The sequence below is a fragment of the Anser cygnoides genome, chromosome 3 (assembly GCF_040182565.1).
Source record: "Anser cygnoides isolate HZ-2024a breed goose chromosome 3, Taihu_goose_T2T_genome, whole genome shotgun sequence".
Lineage (NCBI taxonomy): Eukaryota > Metazoa > Chordata > Aves > Anseriformes > Anatidae > Anser > Anser cygnoides.
Genome location: NC_089875.1, coordinates 61,923,376 through 61,942,051, shown reverse-complemented (window position 1 = coordinate 61,942,051; position 18,676 = coordinate 61,923,376). Strand labels below are relative to the sequence as shown.

Below are 18,676 nucleotides of genomic sequence, written 5' to 3'. Positions count from 1 at the left end.
TATAGTATAACTATGTTACGCTATACATACAAACATTATATATTTTTCATATAAAATAAATATGAACATGAAAATATTTTATGTGTTTGTACATATATATGTAAGCATATATATGTAAGCATATGTATTATAAAATTAAAGAGAACATTTGAATATTGTGAAGTTGGTTTCAGTGCCACTTATGCCAGGGAAGTAACAGTTTAACAGAGTACACTACTAGCATGAGTTGTGTTATTGTGCATGGGCCACATCACCAGAGAAGTGTGAGAAAGCACACTTGAGTTTATAATTTCATCTGATAAATTAAGCCCTGGAGCAAAGGATTCCCTCTCTGACTGATCTCTTGCCACAGGTTTAAGCCTGTTCCCTGCTGGCCGCCAACTTGGCAGATTTCTCATAATTAACCAGTAATATCACATGCGTGTAGATGATGGTCTTTCCACAAAATGTCATTACTGTGTATGCAAGATACCTATTGCTCCTAGATTTCTCCTCTTCAAACACAAGCGCTTGAATACAGTCTTCTGCACAGAGCTCACAGTCCTGAATGCTCAGCTGTATAACACTCTCAGTTCACCGTGGGATGCCTCCAGGGGCCATCCAGCTTTCTTTTTCCACCCTACACTTTCCCACAGTCTGCCTTGCACTCCACCTTACCTGACTGCAAACGGATCCTGCAAAATACAAAAATCCAGATAACCAAGCATTTGCTTCAGTTTTCTGAGTTATTTTTTTTTTTCTGACAGAAACCTGTAGTTAGATCTAACAACAATATGAAATTGCATCTTTGTTCACTTCCAGTGCTGTAATTACAGAAGAAAAATATGTGCAGTATTCTAAAGTTTGGTTATCTTTACTTTAACCGTGTCAGTATCAATACTCCAAACAGCTCACAATTCCACACCACAGAACGTTCAAGCAGAATAAACAGCCTCCTTACACCTCCGTTTCCTCTCTGCTTTCCAGATAATGGACTGAGAGACCAAAGACACAGAAAAATGAAAAATCACATAGTAAGGAGGAGGCAGAAATGGCCTCTGTGCCTTCCCTGTGCAATGTCAGTGAAGTTAGAGTATGCAGTAGAAAGATAAGGACACAGATTCTGTTGGAAGGAAGTTCCTATCATCTTATTCACACTCAGGGAGAATGCTAAAAGTTAGAGAGCTACATCGAGCGACAGAGACCAGGAGGGGGACAACTTACATGCACAAGGTAACGGTGAAATGGACTGGGATCACACTTACTGCGAGTGGGACAGCTAAAGACAACCAGCTTCATAACTGCATAGGTGTGGAATAAAATTGCAACACAACTGATGAACTGACATGCAAAATTAGGTGGGTGGGTAACCACCTTATTTGCATTCCATGTTAATACGGTCACAACTATTTGCATAAGTTTGCGTATTTTCCAAATAAATATTTGGAGATGCAATCTTAAGCATGTCCTTGTGCAAACTGGGAAAGCTCAGGCTGAAAAAGCAACTGAAAGTGTGACACGGCAAGGGTTCGTTTCTTCATCAGTAAAAAAATTTCCCAATGTCCAGTGGTGACTATATTTCTGCAGAACGCGTGCTAGAAATGTTACATCCTGAAAAGGGCAGCTTTGCAGAGGTATATAATGGATGTGTGTTTGCTAGAATACATCTTGCGTTGAACTTATGTGGACAGTTATGCTAAAAAAAAAAAACAGCTGTCCAGTGAGGATTCAAGAAAAATGCTAAAGTGTGGCTCCAAAGCGAGAACTCCTCGTTTTCCCTTCAGCCAGCTGAAACCGTGACCAGCCACAGGGTGGCAGCGCTGCCGCACGGCGGCTCGGCCCAGCCTGCTAGCTGGAAAGCGAAAGCTGAGTCAGCAGCGAAATCTGCCTCTAATGTGCTCTGAGCCGATCCGGGGTCAAAATGTGGAGTAATTACTCGTGACGGGCGAACTAACTAAGGCGTTACAAGGCTTAAATGTAGGGTGGCAGAGGAGAACACACGTTCCATAAAGACTGCAAAATTCAAGTTTGTTGCTGTTCCCTCTATCCTAATTCAGGTTAGTTCCTCTATCCTAATTAAGGTTATTCTGCCATCACTCTGCACACGGGAAGTAAATAATGACGGACCGTGTGTCGGGACAGCGCCAACCCTTACACCCACACCCCCCACCTCTCACACACAGAGACCGACGCCTTTATAAAACCACACGACTTTATTTCGTTATTCACCCCCGCTCCGCCACAGGACCTCGTAGCCCCCCCCAGGCCCCGCCACACGGCTGCTATCGCGACAGCCCCGACAGGCGCCAAGGCGACGCCCCCCCCCCCCCCCCCCCCCCCCCACCAGCGCGTAAAGCGGAAGTGCGGCGCGGCGCGGCCCCCTTCCTCCCCTCCCCTCCCGCCACTTCCGGCGGCCGCTCTAGCCGGCGGCGCGTCTATGCCCGCGGCGCCGGGGGATGGTGGTCGCGGCGGGGGCTCGGCCCAGCACCCGGAACGCCGCCGGGCGCCAGCGGCGGGTCGCCTAGCAACCGCGCCTCCGCACCGCCGCCCGCCCGCCGCGCGCACGGTAACGGCCGCTCCGGTACAGCCCCCCCGCCCCGCCCCGCCGCTGGGGGGGGGCTGCGGCCTTCCTCCTCCTCCTCCTCCTCCTCGGGGGAAAGGGGGGGCCCGAGCGCCCCCCGAGAGGCCCAGGGTCCCCCCCCTGCCGCCGCCGGGCCGCGGGGCCTGCGCGGGGGCCGGGTCGCGGCGGGGCCTTGTGGCCGCGCTTTGTCTCCGCCGGCCCGGCCCGGTTGGGGTGGGATGGGGTCGGGTCGTGAGGCACCGGGCTGCCGCCCCTAGGGCTCCGGGGAGAGGGGGGCGCTCGGCTCGGGGTGGGGGGGGGGGTCCCGATGGAGGCAGGCGTGGAGCACACCTGCTGCTGAACAGCACGCTGTGTAACGGCCGGGTTTTAATTTTTCTTGCCTTTTTTTTTTTTTTTTAGCGAGTTGGCCGCCTGGCCTCTTGGTTCGGGCTTCCAGCCGACCTAACGGCGATTTTCCGCTTATCGTGGGTAGCTAAAGGATTGTTTTCAGTGGTTGGCTTCAGGTTGTGGCTTGGTATTACAAGGGGGGATGGTGCTAAACTGCGCGCTGCTGATTCTCGCTTTGGTCATGAACAGATATTTTTGATGAGAGCAGTCTGGGGGAAACGGCCTGTTTTGAATTGCCATCTGAAAACGGGCTTCCTGCGCTTGTTCTGTTAGCTCTTTGGCTTTATTCCTGCAGCTGGGTTTGTGCTGGAAGAGTCCAAGTCTATGGGGACACTTTAGCCTTAGCCAAGAGGCTGGACAGCAGGGTTGGGCATTTGTGCCCAATTTAGTACAGGAGGAGCCGATACAATCGTTCTTTTCATTGTTCTACTTGGATAAGTGTCCTCTCTAACCGTTTTTACACATATTTGAAAATTTTCTCCAAACTGTATTTGTCACAGTTCTGTCGGATGCAGTCATATGACCTCAGAAGGTGAGCACGTTGACTTCCAGCTAGCCTCTTGCTTTTGGTACTGTTTATCTTGCCACTGGAAACAATAAGAATGAAAGCGTACGCCTCTAGTCCAGTGTCTAAAACTTAGAAAGCTGTTCGAGTCGGAGGATATCCTAGACAGCCAACAGTAGCAATGTTACCCTTACTTCTCAGGAGTCATCAGCCTACCACTGTGACTGTGTCCTGTCCAGGAATTCAAGCAGAATACACCTCCAGGACCTGTTTGCAATGACCTGAACACTTTTTTTTTTTTTTTAACGCATTCAGTAGGAGGATGGAATTAACCCTCTCCTGGTTCCCAGTGGGGTTTATTTTTTTTGTCTCAGTTCTCACCTGCAGGTTTCTGTTAACCTCACCAGAAATGCTTTGTGGGCGCTTAGTTTGGTGAATGCCAACCGTTGCAGTAGTACAGTTCTCCCGACAGTTGGGCTGTTGGAACAGTTTGTGGAGTCAGTTGGCAAACTGCTTGGGAGCAGGGTTAAAAATATCCAGTACAAGTTGCTTATACTTGTGCTGATGGCGAAAAAGGTGTTTATTAAGCTGTTCTGACATTAGCATAACCATTATTAGATACCCGCCATCTACCTTCATAGCTCTGGGTTTCTCAGCTCAAAAGTAGCCAAAAGCTTAAAATAATTCTTTGTTTATATACCCCGTCCTAGGTGACTTTCCTCTCTCCTTGATGATGATGGTGTTCATGGGTTGGTTTGCATTTTTTTTTTTAGGACAGAGCAAGCTGCCTTTGTTTTTTTAGATTGTAAGATTTCAGTGCGGGGTGTGTTTCTTTGTGTTTGTTTATGTAGTTTTGAAAATAGTATGGCCTTGGTCCTAACTGGGGATGTATGGGTAATGCTTTGTTTAAGAACTGCAGTGCTCACTCCTTTGCTTACTCCTTCCGTGGGTATACTTCTTACCCTGAAGTGGGAAGTCTCTCTTGTTTCGGTGTAGAATGCGCTACTTTTCAAATATCCTTGAGGTTGGCTTTAGGTTTTGTTCTTATTTTTATGTTCATTACCATGCTTTACCTATTTGCTTCTTTTCTTCCTCTTTTGTTTCTTAGTGGCAATATGCCACGGGTATCCCTGGCATCTACATATAACAGAGAGAACAAGCCTTTTAATTTTCTTTGGTGAAATAGAATATTAAAAACTTCTACAAAGATGCCTTTTGCTTTTTTTCTCTCTTGGGATAGATTGTGTTATATTGGTTCAAGAGAACTTGAAATCAAAATTAGCTAGTTTCTTGCTCTGGAGAAAGTTGAATGAAATGCACAATATAAAAGAAGAGCTGCAAGTGTAGAAAAATAAATGATTTTATTATTTGTTTTAGCTTGTTACTAAATTATCAGTAACTGGCAAAACATACTTTCAGAAATGAGGTTTAGGCTGCCAAAATTCTAAGGTTCAAATGAGAGAACTTTGGGCAAAATTAATCAACACAACATAAGTTGGGCTCAGTAAAATCAGCTTAGGAATTTGCAAATCCGGAACGGGAAAGAACCAGATGTTTGGTTTCTGCTCAGTCCCTCGGTTCTGCAAGTGTAACTGCATAAATATGGAACAGTAACAGGCACGTATGTCATGCTGTTCCTTGGTATCAAAGCGTCTGTGTAAAAGCATGGGAACGTTATTTTCCCCGTTTTGCAGATAAGGAAACAGAGATGTAGGAATTCAGATTTTGGGAAATAACAGAATGGGTCAGGGCTACCCATGAGGGATACAGTAGGGAAGGATGGGAGGGAGGAGCATCAGGGCATCGCGTAGGGCTGCCCTGTTCCACCGGGGCATGCTACTGGAGGGAAATAAAGAACAAAGCTGCTGTTTGCAATGAACGTTGCTACACTATTATTTTTTTTATAAACACGTTCCTTGGATGTTTTTATACGGTACAAGTATTTCTATTTTTCAATCAACTAATTTTTGTTGAAGTGGCTTCTATGAATTTTGGTTTCTTTGAGACTTCCTGAAGAGAAGTAGCAGCGCATCTCTTCCGTAGAATTTCTTCTTTGTTGTCAGCGTGAGACATCAAAATGAACACCAAAGGCAGAGCTCATAGCAGGTTATACTCAGTGTTGGGCAGAAGCATCCAAGTCTAGAACGATTTTGTTTTGCACAACAGTTCCAAACCATGCCTTGGAAGAAGTTAGCATTGTATTTTTGTGCTAAATGAGAATGGGCATATTGGATCCAAAACTTTGGGTGCTCGAGTTCTCAAAGAACATGGGTCGTATTTAGCAGCAGTAAATAAGGAGTCTTCTCAATACAAATGAGAAAAACTTCATAATGAATACTTGAAATGTTCAGTATTTGAAATGTGTAACAGAAAAATGCTCTCGTTAGATCAAATGACATTGCAGTAGAATAAAGGCAGAATTCTTAATTTTTACACTGTACTCAGATACTGCTTCTATGACAAATTATGTCACTTTTTAGCTGAATGTTGCGAACCACAGTCTAGGATATTAGGTGCGGCTCAAGTTAAATATGAAGAGCTCCTCCTTACGTATCTGTTGTTTTGAACTTTCAGAACATGGCTGATGAAAATGGGGGGTCATTACTGTAGTACTGTGTAACTTTTCTCCCATTAAAATCCACACATGTAAATTGTACTGCTAACCGAGATACGCTGTAATTGCTGAAAACGTCCTTCCAGACAGCTCCGTAGCATTTTAACGTTCTGGGATTTTCTTCTATAAATTCCCTTTGATGTTTGATCTTTTCCTTTTAAATTGTAATTTTTATCTCAATGGCTTTTTCTTTTGTCCTGAATGAGCAAGTGACTTTTCTCCCTGGATCTATTTAAGGTGAGCTATTGATAGTTTATGGGGATATTCTCAGACAGTATTAGAGTTTCCTTAGCAGCTAGGAACCTTTCAAGGGTCTTACGCATGATGGCATTACTCTTTCACAATGTCGAGACTGCGTGTGGCAGCAGAAGCTTGGTGCAGTGAGGGAGAGGCAGCCCGCTGGAGGTGTCCTGTTCTCTTGCATGCCGCTAGTTCCCGGGTTCCAGTAAGTGAACTCGGCGAGAGCCAGGGTGGAAGACAAATGCCTCGCTCAGGATGCCGTGGGTTCCAGCTCCGTGCTCCACGCTGGCCCTGCCTGCGTGCCATTCAAAATCTGCAAATGTGCTATCTTTGGAGCCGGTGCCGTAAATTGCTAACCCAATCTGGAGTAGTCCATCAAAACCAGATGGAACGAGTCATTTGTAGCTTCATAGGATTCATATAATTTTGAATTAAAAAGAGAGATCTGGGAATACTAATTAGTTACTGTTTGTTCTCTTCTCTGCCTGCTCTCCCCCGACACCTCCCCACATTGCCTTTGGCTTTCCAGTTTTCTCTTGATGTTTCTTCGTCTCTTTTCTGTGTTGTCACCTGCTTTTCCTTTTCTTATATTGGACAAGCCAGCAATTACAGAATAATTCTTTTAGCCGGGAGCCAGCTGCGCGGTAGAATAGGCAGCCGTCACAGCAGTTGATCAAGTACAATATGTACATCTGCACTGTAGTTTATTACTTCCCTAGTGACAGTCAGTTGTAGTCAAAGACGCACCTTGAGTGCGTTCTTGATGAGAAACTATGGCGTGATGTTTAGGAAGTCGTAGTCAGATGTAAATATTGATAATAACATTGTTAATTTTGTGTCTTGCAGATTTCTGATACATAACACCAAAATATTTATAACACTGTAAATATGTCATGTGTTCTTGATGCGTAGTCTCCTGCATCTGCCATGGCAATGGCCATGTAGAGCATTTCATATATCTGACTCTTTTTCTTCAGTTTTGGTCTTTGCTTTCTGTTGGGATTCATTTGGGAGGAAATATTGCTAAAATTTTAGATGAATGGATCAAAAGCAGTCTGAGATATTATTGCCTCTGTCTCTTAGGCTATTCTCTGCTTAAATTAATTCTCCTGGAAGAGAGCTACGATTTTTATGTCCTTGTAGAAAGAAAAACTCCCCAATAAATTGCAGTATTTTGATTCAAGTTGTTTTCTCTCTATACCAATGTTTTTGTTCTTTTTTTTTTTCCCCTCCTTTCCACAAATACCTCATCTGGGATTCATTTGCAGTGTCAGGTGTCTTGGCTTTGGTGTGCGTGCAGAACAGCTACCAGCCAGTCAGGGGGTGGGCTGCGGGCAGTAGCCCAGCTCCCTGGCTCACCGCCCTGCTCCCCCGGGCGCGGTGTTGGTGGGGACATCACCCTTAGCGTGCACAGGCAGGCAGAACGGCTCCTTAGCTTCGCTGGGTGCACATGGGGTGGCCGTCCTGTGCCTTTGTAGGAACTCAAGCTGTTCCTCAGGAAGGTGTGATTTTATTTTGTATGTGAAGTACACACGTTCTGCATGGTTCCTAGGCGCGGGGCGGAAGGGGGTGAGCTGCTGGGGGTCGGCGCAGCTGCTGCTGCCCACAGGACATTTTGTATAGTTTGCATTGCGGTGCTCTGGTCGGAGAGATAGGCCACGAATGCTGGGGGAAGATGGGTACGCTGTGGTGGCAGGCTGTCTACAGGCTGCAGTTTATGTAGCCTCCTGGTTTCTGAGTTATTCAGCAGGCTCATCGGCTTCAACACAAATTACTGTGTTTCAGAATTATCGATTTAAGCAGTGAGAGAAATGCATTTTCCTGAGGTGTCTGATGACATCCTCAAACGAGCTGAGGAAAGGTTAGCCTTTGGAGCTATGGAAAAAGTCTTAGTAAACTTCACAGCGTCCTAATATAGTTGGTAAGAGCTGTAACATATTTAACCAGCAGGCTTAAAAATAATATATACATATACACTTTATGTCTGTTAAGTCTGGCAACATGGCTTCAAACAAGTAGCCTCCTATTTTATAGCATACAGGATGTAGACACCGCCCCCCCTCCACGCACGCAGTTAAATTAAATGAGTCAGAGTATAGTCACTTCTGCTTCTTGTCTCGTTTAAGGGACGGATGTATACAAGAGCAGTGTTAATAGGCAGTTTTCTACTGGAATGTTTAACTTTATCATTTTTGTTCTCAGGATGTGATCTTCATGGTGAGCTGGTGGGAGAATTGAGTTGTAAATCACCCCAATGGATGCGGACAGTGATGTTGCATTGGACATTTTAATCACAAACGTAGTGTGTGTTTTTAGAACAAGATGTCATTTAAACTTGAGGAAGATTGCATTAGAGGGAGCAAATGTGATATACAAGCGTGATGTTGGGGTAAGAGATTTAACATACCTCAATTATCTGATTTTACGTCTTGATATCCATGTGTGGTGGATAGCAAAGTTTTATTTCTATATTTCTGTCTTGATAGGCATTGAGTCTGTCATATACTAAGCCTACAGTAAGGGGAGGAGGACTAAATACTGTCTCAAAAGACTTCAGGGAGCCATTAGACTAGGGTCTGTTCAACTAGTGAGGTGAATATTAAGTGTAAGGTATGCAATGAGACCTCTTACACCTCAGGGTCTGTTTTGCCCCACTAAAATTTCATGGTTTTTTTTTTTCAGAAAAATATATCAATTGAGGAGTCAACAGGGGAGAGTTATAATAAATACAAAAAAAAAATCAGAATGATGCTGTGACTTTCAGCTTTTTATTCAAGGGAAAATATCTTCATTTAATTTGTTATGTGAACACTGAATCACTGGCTAAGATAGTCCACTTTTGTTTAGCTCTTCTCAGGAGCTGATTTTATAGTTGCTGAAAGAGATGAAGAAACATTTCAAGACTTATCAAAAGTAAAGAAATATTATTTGTGTAATACTTAATTTTTTTTTTCAATTTTGAAATTGAACTAACACCAATTCCCAATTCTTCCACTTTCATTTTCCTTTGTAGAAAGTATTAATGAAGCTTAGGAAACCTAGGATTACGGCCACAATTTGGTCCTCAGGAAAAGTTATTTGCACAGGAGCCACAAGGTAAGTCCATAAAGATCTTTTCTCTGGACGAAATTCATGTTTATTTTAAAACATAATGTTATAAATGAGGAAGGTAGCAAGAGGCAGTGCTTGCCACTCTTAAGATTCCTTCATGTTATATCACACTTAGATCCTTGCCAAGCTAAGTATTTGAGTGGAATTTTTCTCTGCAAAGTGTCTGCCTTTGACTGAATTGAAATCTTGAGCAACATCGTTTCAGCATTCTGGGAGAACAGCAGGAAAAACTAATTTATGAAGAAAATCCAAGAGATTTCATTTCTGAAATACACGAGTACAGGCTGGGGGCTGACCTGCTGGAGAGCAGCTCTGCAGAGAAGGACCTGGGAGTCCTGGTGGACAGCAGGTTAACCATGAACCACCAATGTGCCCTTGTGGCCAAGAAGGCCAACAGTATCCTGGGGTGTGGTAGAAATATCATTGCCAGAATTTTGAGGGAGGTGATCCTCCGCCTCTACTGAGCCCTGGTAAGGCCTCACCTGGAGTATTGTGTCCAGTTATGGGCTCCCCAGTACAAGAGGGTCATGGAGCTATCGGTGCGAGTCCAGAGGGGGGCTACTGAGGTGATGGGGGTACTGGAGCACCTGTCATACGAGGACAGGCTGAGAGAGCTGGGCTGCAGAAGAGAAGGCTGAGAGGGGAATCTCATCAATGTCTATAAATATCTGAAGGGAGGGTGTCAAGAGGACGGGCCCCGATTCTTCAGTGATGCCCAGTGACAGGACAAGAGGCAACGGGTACAAACTGAGATACAGGAAGCTTAGCTGAATATGAGGAAACTTTTCTTTACCGGGAGGGTGACAGAGCACTGGCATAGGTTGCCCAGAGAGGCTGTGGAGTTTCCTTCTCTGGAGATATTCAAAACCCACCTGGATGTCATCCTGCGCAACGTGCGCTAGGTGACCCTGCTTGGCAGGGGGGTTGGACTAGATGGTCTCCAGACGTCCCTTCCAACCACAACCACCCTTGTGATTTGAAAACTCTGTAAGAATTACACTTTCTCTTTTTTTTTTTTTTTTTTAACCAGAACTTAAAACTTGGGAAGGGATGACCTTTTTTGAGGGATGTCTCTCTTATTACTACATGAAAACTCACCTAAATTTAATCAAGTTATACACTGTTGAGGGAATGGAAAGAGCAAATTCTTAGTTCAGATACACATGAATTTGCTAAACTGCTAATGGCTGAATTCCTGTAAGTTATGTCCACATTGTGGAGTAAGGGTAAGGCACAGTGGTAAATTTGCATGCTTTCTGTATATGATATCTGTCTCAAAATAGAAGGTGATTTGTCAGTGCTGACATTTAAATGATAGATTTTTTTTTTTTCCCTGAGGCCCTGCGCATAATTTAACTGTACACTGAGCTTTTTCCCTAAACTTTATTTGGTGCTTCATACTAGTATGAATGTTCATAAACATTGCTTTCTTCTCTAAACCTTCAGGGAAGCTAACAAGCCCATTGCAAAGGAGAACAGGATGAAAAGTAATCACCAGTTCAGGATGGCCAACTTCAGACTACCATATTTGTCTCTTAAGAGTATTTAATATCATATATGATCAAAATATGGCTCCCACTGCAGCTCCTACTGTCTTAAGCTAGAGCTGAGTGCCAAAATATTCTTCAAATAGGGTATAAAAGACTCTATTTGAATATCTAGACAGTGAAGATAGAATGTAATATGTACAGCTGGGTAAAATTAAGGCTGTCTATGTGGTCACAGTTCATGTGTTACATAGTGCTCAGGCTACAAAATGAACCATTTACTATAGTATGTGTGCACACGAGCATATGCTGTATTTTTGTTAATGCTAGATTCTTGTCTTTACAGTGAAGAAGAAGCTAAATTTGGTGCCAGACGATTAGCTCGTAGTCTACAGAAACTAGGTTTTCAGGTAATTCTAATGAAAAAGGAACTTGTGTTGCTTAAGCAATGATGGTACTCAATTTTTTAGAAAGAATAAAAAATGAGGAAGTGTAACTATTTAGCAATCATCATGTTTTCATTCAGATGCCCGTTTTGTAGCAGCGTACGTTTTCCAGATGCTGGTCAAAGAAATGTCTTATTTTGTGGATTTGAGTTTCATTTGGTGGCTCAGAGTTGTGCTTTTTCCCTCCCTAATAAACAACAAAACTTACTAAATGAGCCACCCACAAATGTTTCTTGGGTAGAAAAATACCTTGAAAGATTTATTTGGAAGAAGTGCTGAAGGGTGTAAACCAAACTGTCATTTAAACACAATTTTCCCGCATTTATGGTGGAATAACAAACACATGTCCCTCTCGTTTAGGGCAAGTTTGAACCTTGTTAATTGAGGGGGGGAAGTGCTGCTGTGCTGTGAGGTTGCACAGCTGGAAATAAGTTTTAAAAAGAAATAGGGTATGAAACGCCTCTTTTTGTGGGTTTGGGTCAACATTACCAGTCAGAAACACCACTTGAACTTTGTAGTAACAGTTTTGAATGGGAGTGCTAAAGTGTGTAATTTTAAAACTTTCTGACAGTCAGTTGTGCTGTTTACCCACAATTTAAATTTACCAGCAGACAATTACCAACAGGCACAGTTGCTGTCCTTTGGCAGGAAGAATCTAAATTTGATTATACTGCATAAAGGCAGCTGTGACAGGCTATCCCACTAATGTTGCGTTAGACCCAAACAAAAGTTAGGGAATTTTATTGCTAAGAATGTATGCATTAGACCCAGGCTCTTAAAGCTGGATTGAAGCATTGAATCACTGGGAGATGAACAGTGCCTCCAGGGTAGATGCGCCAAGTTTTATTATGAAGTGAGCAATTTAAGTGGAGTATGTTTTGAGGATTAAAATAATAGTTGACCTCTTATAAGGATTTGTTGCTTCCACTTGTATACTTTCCCAAAATGTTTTGGCTGAGAAATTTTCAGTTCTGGCTGTTTCAGAAAATGAACAAAATTTTCTTCAGTGACTTTGCACTTCTTAACAGTGCACTTGTTTGTTTTGGAGTTGCCTGTTGGCTCTTTTAATGTCATGTAAAATGGCTGTGGTCTGAGAATAACTGAAAGCCAATATTTTGAGGTAGGATTCAGAAAGTAAAAGACTGGAAAAATAGCTTGCCGTGCTGGACATTTGAAACAAAACAGTTTTTGTCTTTTATCTTATTCTTAGCTTTGATAAAAATGGTGTATAGCAGCAAGGCATTAAAGACACTTTTCCAAATTGCATAGGATTCATGTAAGAATTAAACTTTTTCTTTGTTAATTTTGATGTCCCATGAGCTACTTAATTTAGTTTGTTTTCAATTTGGTTGTGTTTTAGTATAACAATGAGTTATTCCTGTGTTTCATTCTCAAAGAAAATTGTACGATAACCACATAGTACAAATGTGAAATAATCTAGTTCAACGGCTACTGTACCATGGAAGGATAAAATAAGTGATTTGAGTCTATTAAGTACCTTTAGACTATTACAAATGCATCAATCACAAGGTTTTAGTTGTGAAATAACATTAAAATACTCAACTAGTATTCTTCTAATTTTTTTTTTCAACACATACATCTCTGCTTCTCTGAGCTGAATTTCTAATGACATTCTTTTCTTCTCTTTTGAAAAGGTAATTTTCACAGATTTTAAAGTTGTGAATGTTTTAGCAGTGTGCAACATGCCCTTTGAGATAAGATTGCCAGAATTTACGAAGAATAACAGACCTCATGCGAGGTATGGTAGAATTTTAAAGAATTGTAGTCTTGGTATATTTCTTAAGCTTTTCTGTTTCAGTTCCAGACCTCTAACCTGTTATTTTGTCTTCTAGTTACGAACCAGAACTTCATCCTGCCGTGTGCTACAGAATAAAAACTCTCAGAGCTACCTTACAGATTTTTTCAACAGGCAGTATCACAGTTACAGGTATTTTGATGTCATAAATAAATATTTAACTTGCTGGGAATATTTAACTTTAGGGCTAGTCAGTTTAGGAAAAGAAGATATTCAAAACAGTCAAAAGATATGCCAAAGGGATCTTGTTTCCCAGTGCTTGTACCTAGTTTACTTTTGAGTGAAATGGCCAGACAAGTTAGAGGAAGAGTTATTACTGGTAGACTTAAAAATTACTTTTAGTGGACATGGTCAGTTTTTTGTTGTTTGTTTTTTTTTTTTAATAAAACAGAAGTGAGATAGAATTTGAGAATGCAGGTATTGTTATTTAAATGTTTTACTTTTTCCCCTTTTTTTAATCTTCATAATGATGTAGACTGCACTGCATGTAGCATCAACAGCACTTTCATAAATGCATATTTCCAAGCTTGAGATCTATGGAAACATGTGAGATGGCATAGTATTTTGTCATAACTGAAATTGACCAATATTTGCAATTTTTCAGACTTATGCTCGCTTCTGTTAAAGCTCATTTGGGGGGAGAACCACTACTTGGGTTATAGGAATTAGTGACCTTTCTCAAGTAATCAGAGGCATGATTGTTTTGGGTCTTAGAGATGCTACTGCCATTTTTTCTTCCTTCTCTCTCTAATTTTCATTTTCCATTCTTTGCTGTATTTACTTGTGCAGTGTACACCACAGATGTGAAAAGTCAGATGTGAGGAATACCTATTATATTTCCTGGTTCTGTACTATTATCATTTGTTATCACGTCAGCTGGTCTTGTGGCTGGTAGAGCTCAACTACTGGTATTATATATCCCTACACTGCTCACGTGCAGGGGTATTTATTTTTACATCTTATTTTTTTTTAACAAATACCTAAGCTTTATGGGGAATACTTACATCAGGATTTTCCATTTTTAAGAAGACAAACTGTATTAGACTTAGTAATCTGAAAACGTGGGGCTAGACATCAAGGTGCTGGAGTGTCTCCAGGGAAGGGCAGCAAAGCTGTTGCAGGGTCTAGAAAACAAGTTTTATGAGGAGTGGTTGAGGGAATTTGCGTTGTTTAGCCTAGAGAAAAGGAAGTTCAGGGGAGACCTTATTGCACCCTATGATTACCTTAAAGGAAGCTATAGCGAGATGGGGATCGGGCTCTTCTCCCAAGCACTAAGTGATAAAACAAGGGGAAATAGCCTGAAATTGTGCTAGGGGAGGTTTAGGTTGCATATTAGGAGAAATTTATTTACTGAAAGAGTTGTGAGGCATTAAAATAGGCTGCCCAGGGAAGTGGTTGAAGCCCTCCAGGGATGGTGACTCAAGAAATGTGTAGGTGTAGAACTTAGCAGCATGGTTTAGTGGTGGATTTTAGTACTAGGTTAAAGGTTGGACCAGATGATCTTAGAGGCTTTTTCCAAACTGGATGATTCTATGATTCTATGACTGATAAAATAAAAGAACTGATAGTTAATAGGGAAAAAAAGTTCTATTAATTTTTCTTCCTCCAAAGTGAGCAGTGAGGAGGATTATTATTATTACTTTTTATTTTATATTCCCTGTAATGATATTCCAGTCTTTACATATCTTCAACACTACTCTTCAACATTACTTTTACAAGCTTTGTCTACTCATACTCCCGCTTTCTGAAGGCTTCCTCTTGAACTTGCATTTCTACAATAGTAGACAAATTGAAGGAAGGCAAAGAAATTGCCTAGAAAGCAAAGAACGTTCTAGGCAGAGTATCTTCCACTAGGCTTGTTTGAGTGAGTGATTAACTCAGCTCGCTAAGTTGGAAAATGCAAGAATAATCCTATTCCATTTTCATTCTGACTAAGCTTGTAAATTAATATGTGTAGAATTACATGCATAGATAAGACATAGGTTATTTATAAGTAGGTTATTTATGATTTTGGGGAGCCATTTTGAACAGTTCTCTGTACTTGAAAGGAATTTTTGAAGTCCAAAGTGAGTTTAAAAAAAATGAGTTTGTAGGCAGTTGTAGCATGTGAGAAATTACCGGCTTCATTTATCTACATCACCACACTTGTATCCAGGATAGTTTCTTCTGGCATAGTATTGCTCATTCATTTGAAAGCTCAGTTGTTCATTGCAGAAAATGGTCTAGTACCATTAGAAAGCATTGCTAGGTCATTCTTCCTTTTCCCAAATGTTCATAAATTATGTTAGATAACCTTCAGCTGCCTCATTCTGAGACAATAACCATTCCCTGGCTTGCAGGTGCTGTCCTGAGATCAGTGGCTGGAGCTATTTGCAAAATCCAGACTGAAAAGTAACAGTCTATAATTTTCAAATATAAAATTTGCTTGAAACATACTTAGGCTAAATCCAGCATTATTTAGCAATAGTTTTTGTGGTGGCTATTTAAAAGAAGAGATAAATGTTGCCAGGTAGTACAAATTCCTAGAAGAGAATCATAAGTAAAAATACTTCTTCTATCTCTGCCTCTTAGCTTCTGTGATCTTCTCTGGGCTGACTGTTTAAACCAGTAAATTGCAAAGTATGCAAATTGTTAGGAAATGATAGTATTTATTTGTAGTTTAGCCATTAACCAGTGTAGAATATCTTGCAGATTCCATGCTAGAGTCGTCTTTTTGTAAGTTATAGTGGTAAGAGGAACACTTTCTTCAGTTGGGAGAAATGGGGAGAAGTTATTCTTGTCTACAGAATAAAGTTACAGTAGCCATAAATATTAAGGTTGTTTTGAAGATACTGTTGTTTTAATTTCTGATGGCCTGATTTTTCTCTTCCTATTGTTTTTTCCTGTTTTTTTCCTCTTTTTAATATTTCGCAGGGCCAAACGTAAAGGCAGTTGCCAGCGCTGTGGAGCAGATTTACCCATTCGTGTTTGAAAGCAGGAAATAAATTTTATAATTCGCCACTTGATGGTTAGGTTTCCTAACCAAGCACCTTTAAAGACTGCTGCACATTGGACTAAAAGCAAAAAGGAAAACTGGACCAACTATAGCAGAGGAATACAGACTCTTTTACTTGTTCATGGCCACAGTATAAACTCCAGTCCTTTTGGATTTTACTCTTAACAGTGCTGTATTGTAAAAACAGAAGTTTACAAGATATGAAATTGCTGCTTTTAAAAAGACATTCTATTTATTTTTGCAGTAATTTCTGTGTATTCATAAGCAAAGCTGTCACGATGTGCACTACCTTTAAAACATTTTTTTTTTAGTTTGAGCTTGTGTTTTATTTGTGAATAGTCTTTTACATTTTTGTATGCTGAATATTGGGCACCAAAGAAGCTGTAAAAGTTATCTTTTTCACCTGATGAATGTGCACAAATAAAAGTTTGGAAAATATTTCTCTTCATACCTGTTCTGTTATATTCCTTTCCCTTTTTCTATTACATTAAAATTGTATAGTTGCAAATTAATTTGAAACAATGTAGGAATAGTCTTTTGCTGATTACCTTCTGTTTCTATTTGTAGTATGTGTAAAATTTTGTGCGTGGGTTAGATTGAAATCTATAGTAGTTACGTATGTTTATCCAAGAATGAAATTTGGTTTGTTCCCAGTTCTCTTAACTACATGCCAGATTTCAAGTATTTTCTTGCTGTTTAAAGAAGACATTTCTAAATATAAAGGTATACAACGACTGTTTTCCTGTAGATGATGAGAAAATCCTACCAACTAAAGAAGCTACTGTAGAAAAATTAACTGCCTTGTCCACCTGCTGGATGCAAAAGGAAACAAATTACTATGTGATCTTCGGTATTCGGGAAGGTGTTGTTACGCTTCAACTCCGGAAAATGGTATGGTCACGCTAATCCAGTCCCAGCCTATTGCTGAATGATTAACACAGGCCTTTTCTACACTCTTGTTACTGTATAATGTTTTCATGACAGGAGCTGCCGACAAGCAATGAAGCTTGATTCTGGCATGTATGATTATTGGTATTAATCTTGGACTTGAAAGCCAGTAGATGTTTCTCTCAGTAAGTGCACATTTGAAGCAGAAGAGAGGTGAATGCTTAAAAGTAACTGCAAATGCTACTTTTAAAAAGTTACAATAAATATATGTATAAATGTATGTATGTCTTTTTTCCCTGACTGAAGACAAATGTGACGCTATTGTGTGCTGTAGGTAACATACAGTCTTGGTGGGTCCTAAAACTGAACCGTGAGCTGTTTCTATACGAGAAGTCACCGGTTGTGGAAGAGAAGTGGAGGAATATCCTGCAAATACCTAGCATAATGTATATGAGCCATCTGAGGGATGGTGTAGAAGTTGGGGCCATCTGCAGCGTCTCCATGCAGAAATTATGGAAAGGAAGGAATAGTATGGGAAATGCTCAATCAAATCCTTCAGAACAAAAGGAAAGAAAAACCTGCTGCAAGCAGTGATACATTAATAAAACCCTTTCTTAGATGTGTGAAGGTAGGAAAAGAATATTTGTAACTATGAAATAAGTAGAATTTGACAGTCATGAAACTTATGATAAAGAGCACATAAAGGCACCACAGCACTCCTGACAGTAATGAAGGTTTTGTGAAACATCATACCAGTGGACCAATTCCCATTAAATGGACAAATCCCCATTAGGGAGTGCTAATATTGTATTATTACAGTTTGAGAAAGAAGAAGGTATTTGAAAAATGAACAAAATTGTAACGGGTTTTCCAGTGATGAAGTATGTTACTAAAGTGATATATGAGAATTTGGCCATTATAACTGCAGTAGGTATAGTAGGTAAAGCTTTGCTCTTTTTCTTTTGGATCAAATCACAAAATGCTTGAGTGCTACCAGTGAGATTTTATGAAGCATGTGTCTCCTAAATTTATATGAAGAAAGAAGAACATTTTGTTCTCTTATTAGCACAATCATGTGGTGTGAAATCTGTCTCATTTAAAAAAGTAATAAACCAATGTATTAACAGTCAAAAAGGCTGGTTAGCTCAGTTGGTTAGAGCATGGTGCTAATACTGCCAAGGTTATAGTTCAAACCCTCTGTGGCCTGTGTATGATGTTCTACACCTGGACCAGAACAATACTAGACACATGCACAGACTGGGAGTGGCTGGGCAGCAGCTCAGCAGAAAGGGACCTGGGGGTGTTGGTTGATAGAGGGCTCAACATGAGCCAGCAGCGTGCCCTGGCAGCCAAATGGCATTTTGGGGTGCGTTACACACAGCACAGCCAGACAGTCAAAAGAGGTGATTCAACCACTATATTCAGCACTGGTGCAGCCTCACCTGCAATATAGTGAGCAGTTCTGGGCTCCACAATATAAAAAAAGGCTGTCAAGGTCCTTGAAAGCATCCAGGGGAGGGCAACAAAGCTGGTTACAGGGCCGGAAGGCATGTCCTGTGAGGAGAGCCTGAGGGCACTGGGTTTGCCTGCTCTGGAGAAGAGGAGGCCAAGAGGTGACTTCGCAGCT

General features: G+C 41.1%; 1 protein-coding gene across 3 annotated transcripts; it reads left to right on the top strand.

Annotated features, from left to right (window-relative positions):
* The first annotated feature begins 2,378 nt into the window (after window positions 1-2,378).
* Window positions 2,379-17,329, top strand: TBPL1 (TATA-box binding protein like 1). 3 transcript variants are annotated; one of them, XM_066994257.1, is made up of 7 exons: window positions 2,379-2,545; window positions 8,509-8,695; window positions 9,320-9,402; window positions 11,251-11,314; window positions 13,006-13,109; window positions 13,204-13,298; window positions 16,080-17,329. In XM_066994257.1, the coding sequence occupies exons 2-7, from the start codon at window positions 8,561-8,563 to the stop codon at window positions 16,148-16,150; spliced, it is 552 nt and encodes a 183-aa protein (XP_066850358.1). In that variant the 5' UTR covers window positions 2,379-2,545; window positions 8,509-8,560; the 3' UTR covers window positions 16,151-17,329. The 3 variants fall into 3 exon arrangements, with proteins under 3 accessions (XP_066850358.1, XP_066850359.1, XP_013030947.1); XM_066994258.1 differs by having other exon boundaries at window positions 2,379-2,560; XM_013175493.3 differs by lacking the exon at window positions 2,379-2,545 and adding an exon at window positions 2,878-3,479.
* The last annotated feature ends 1,347 nt before the right edge of the window (window positions 17,330-18,676 follow it).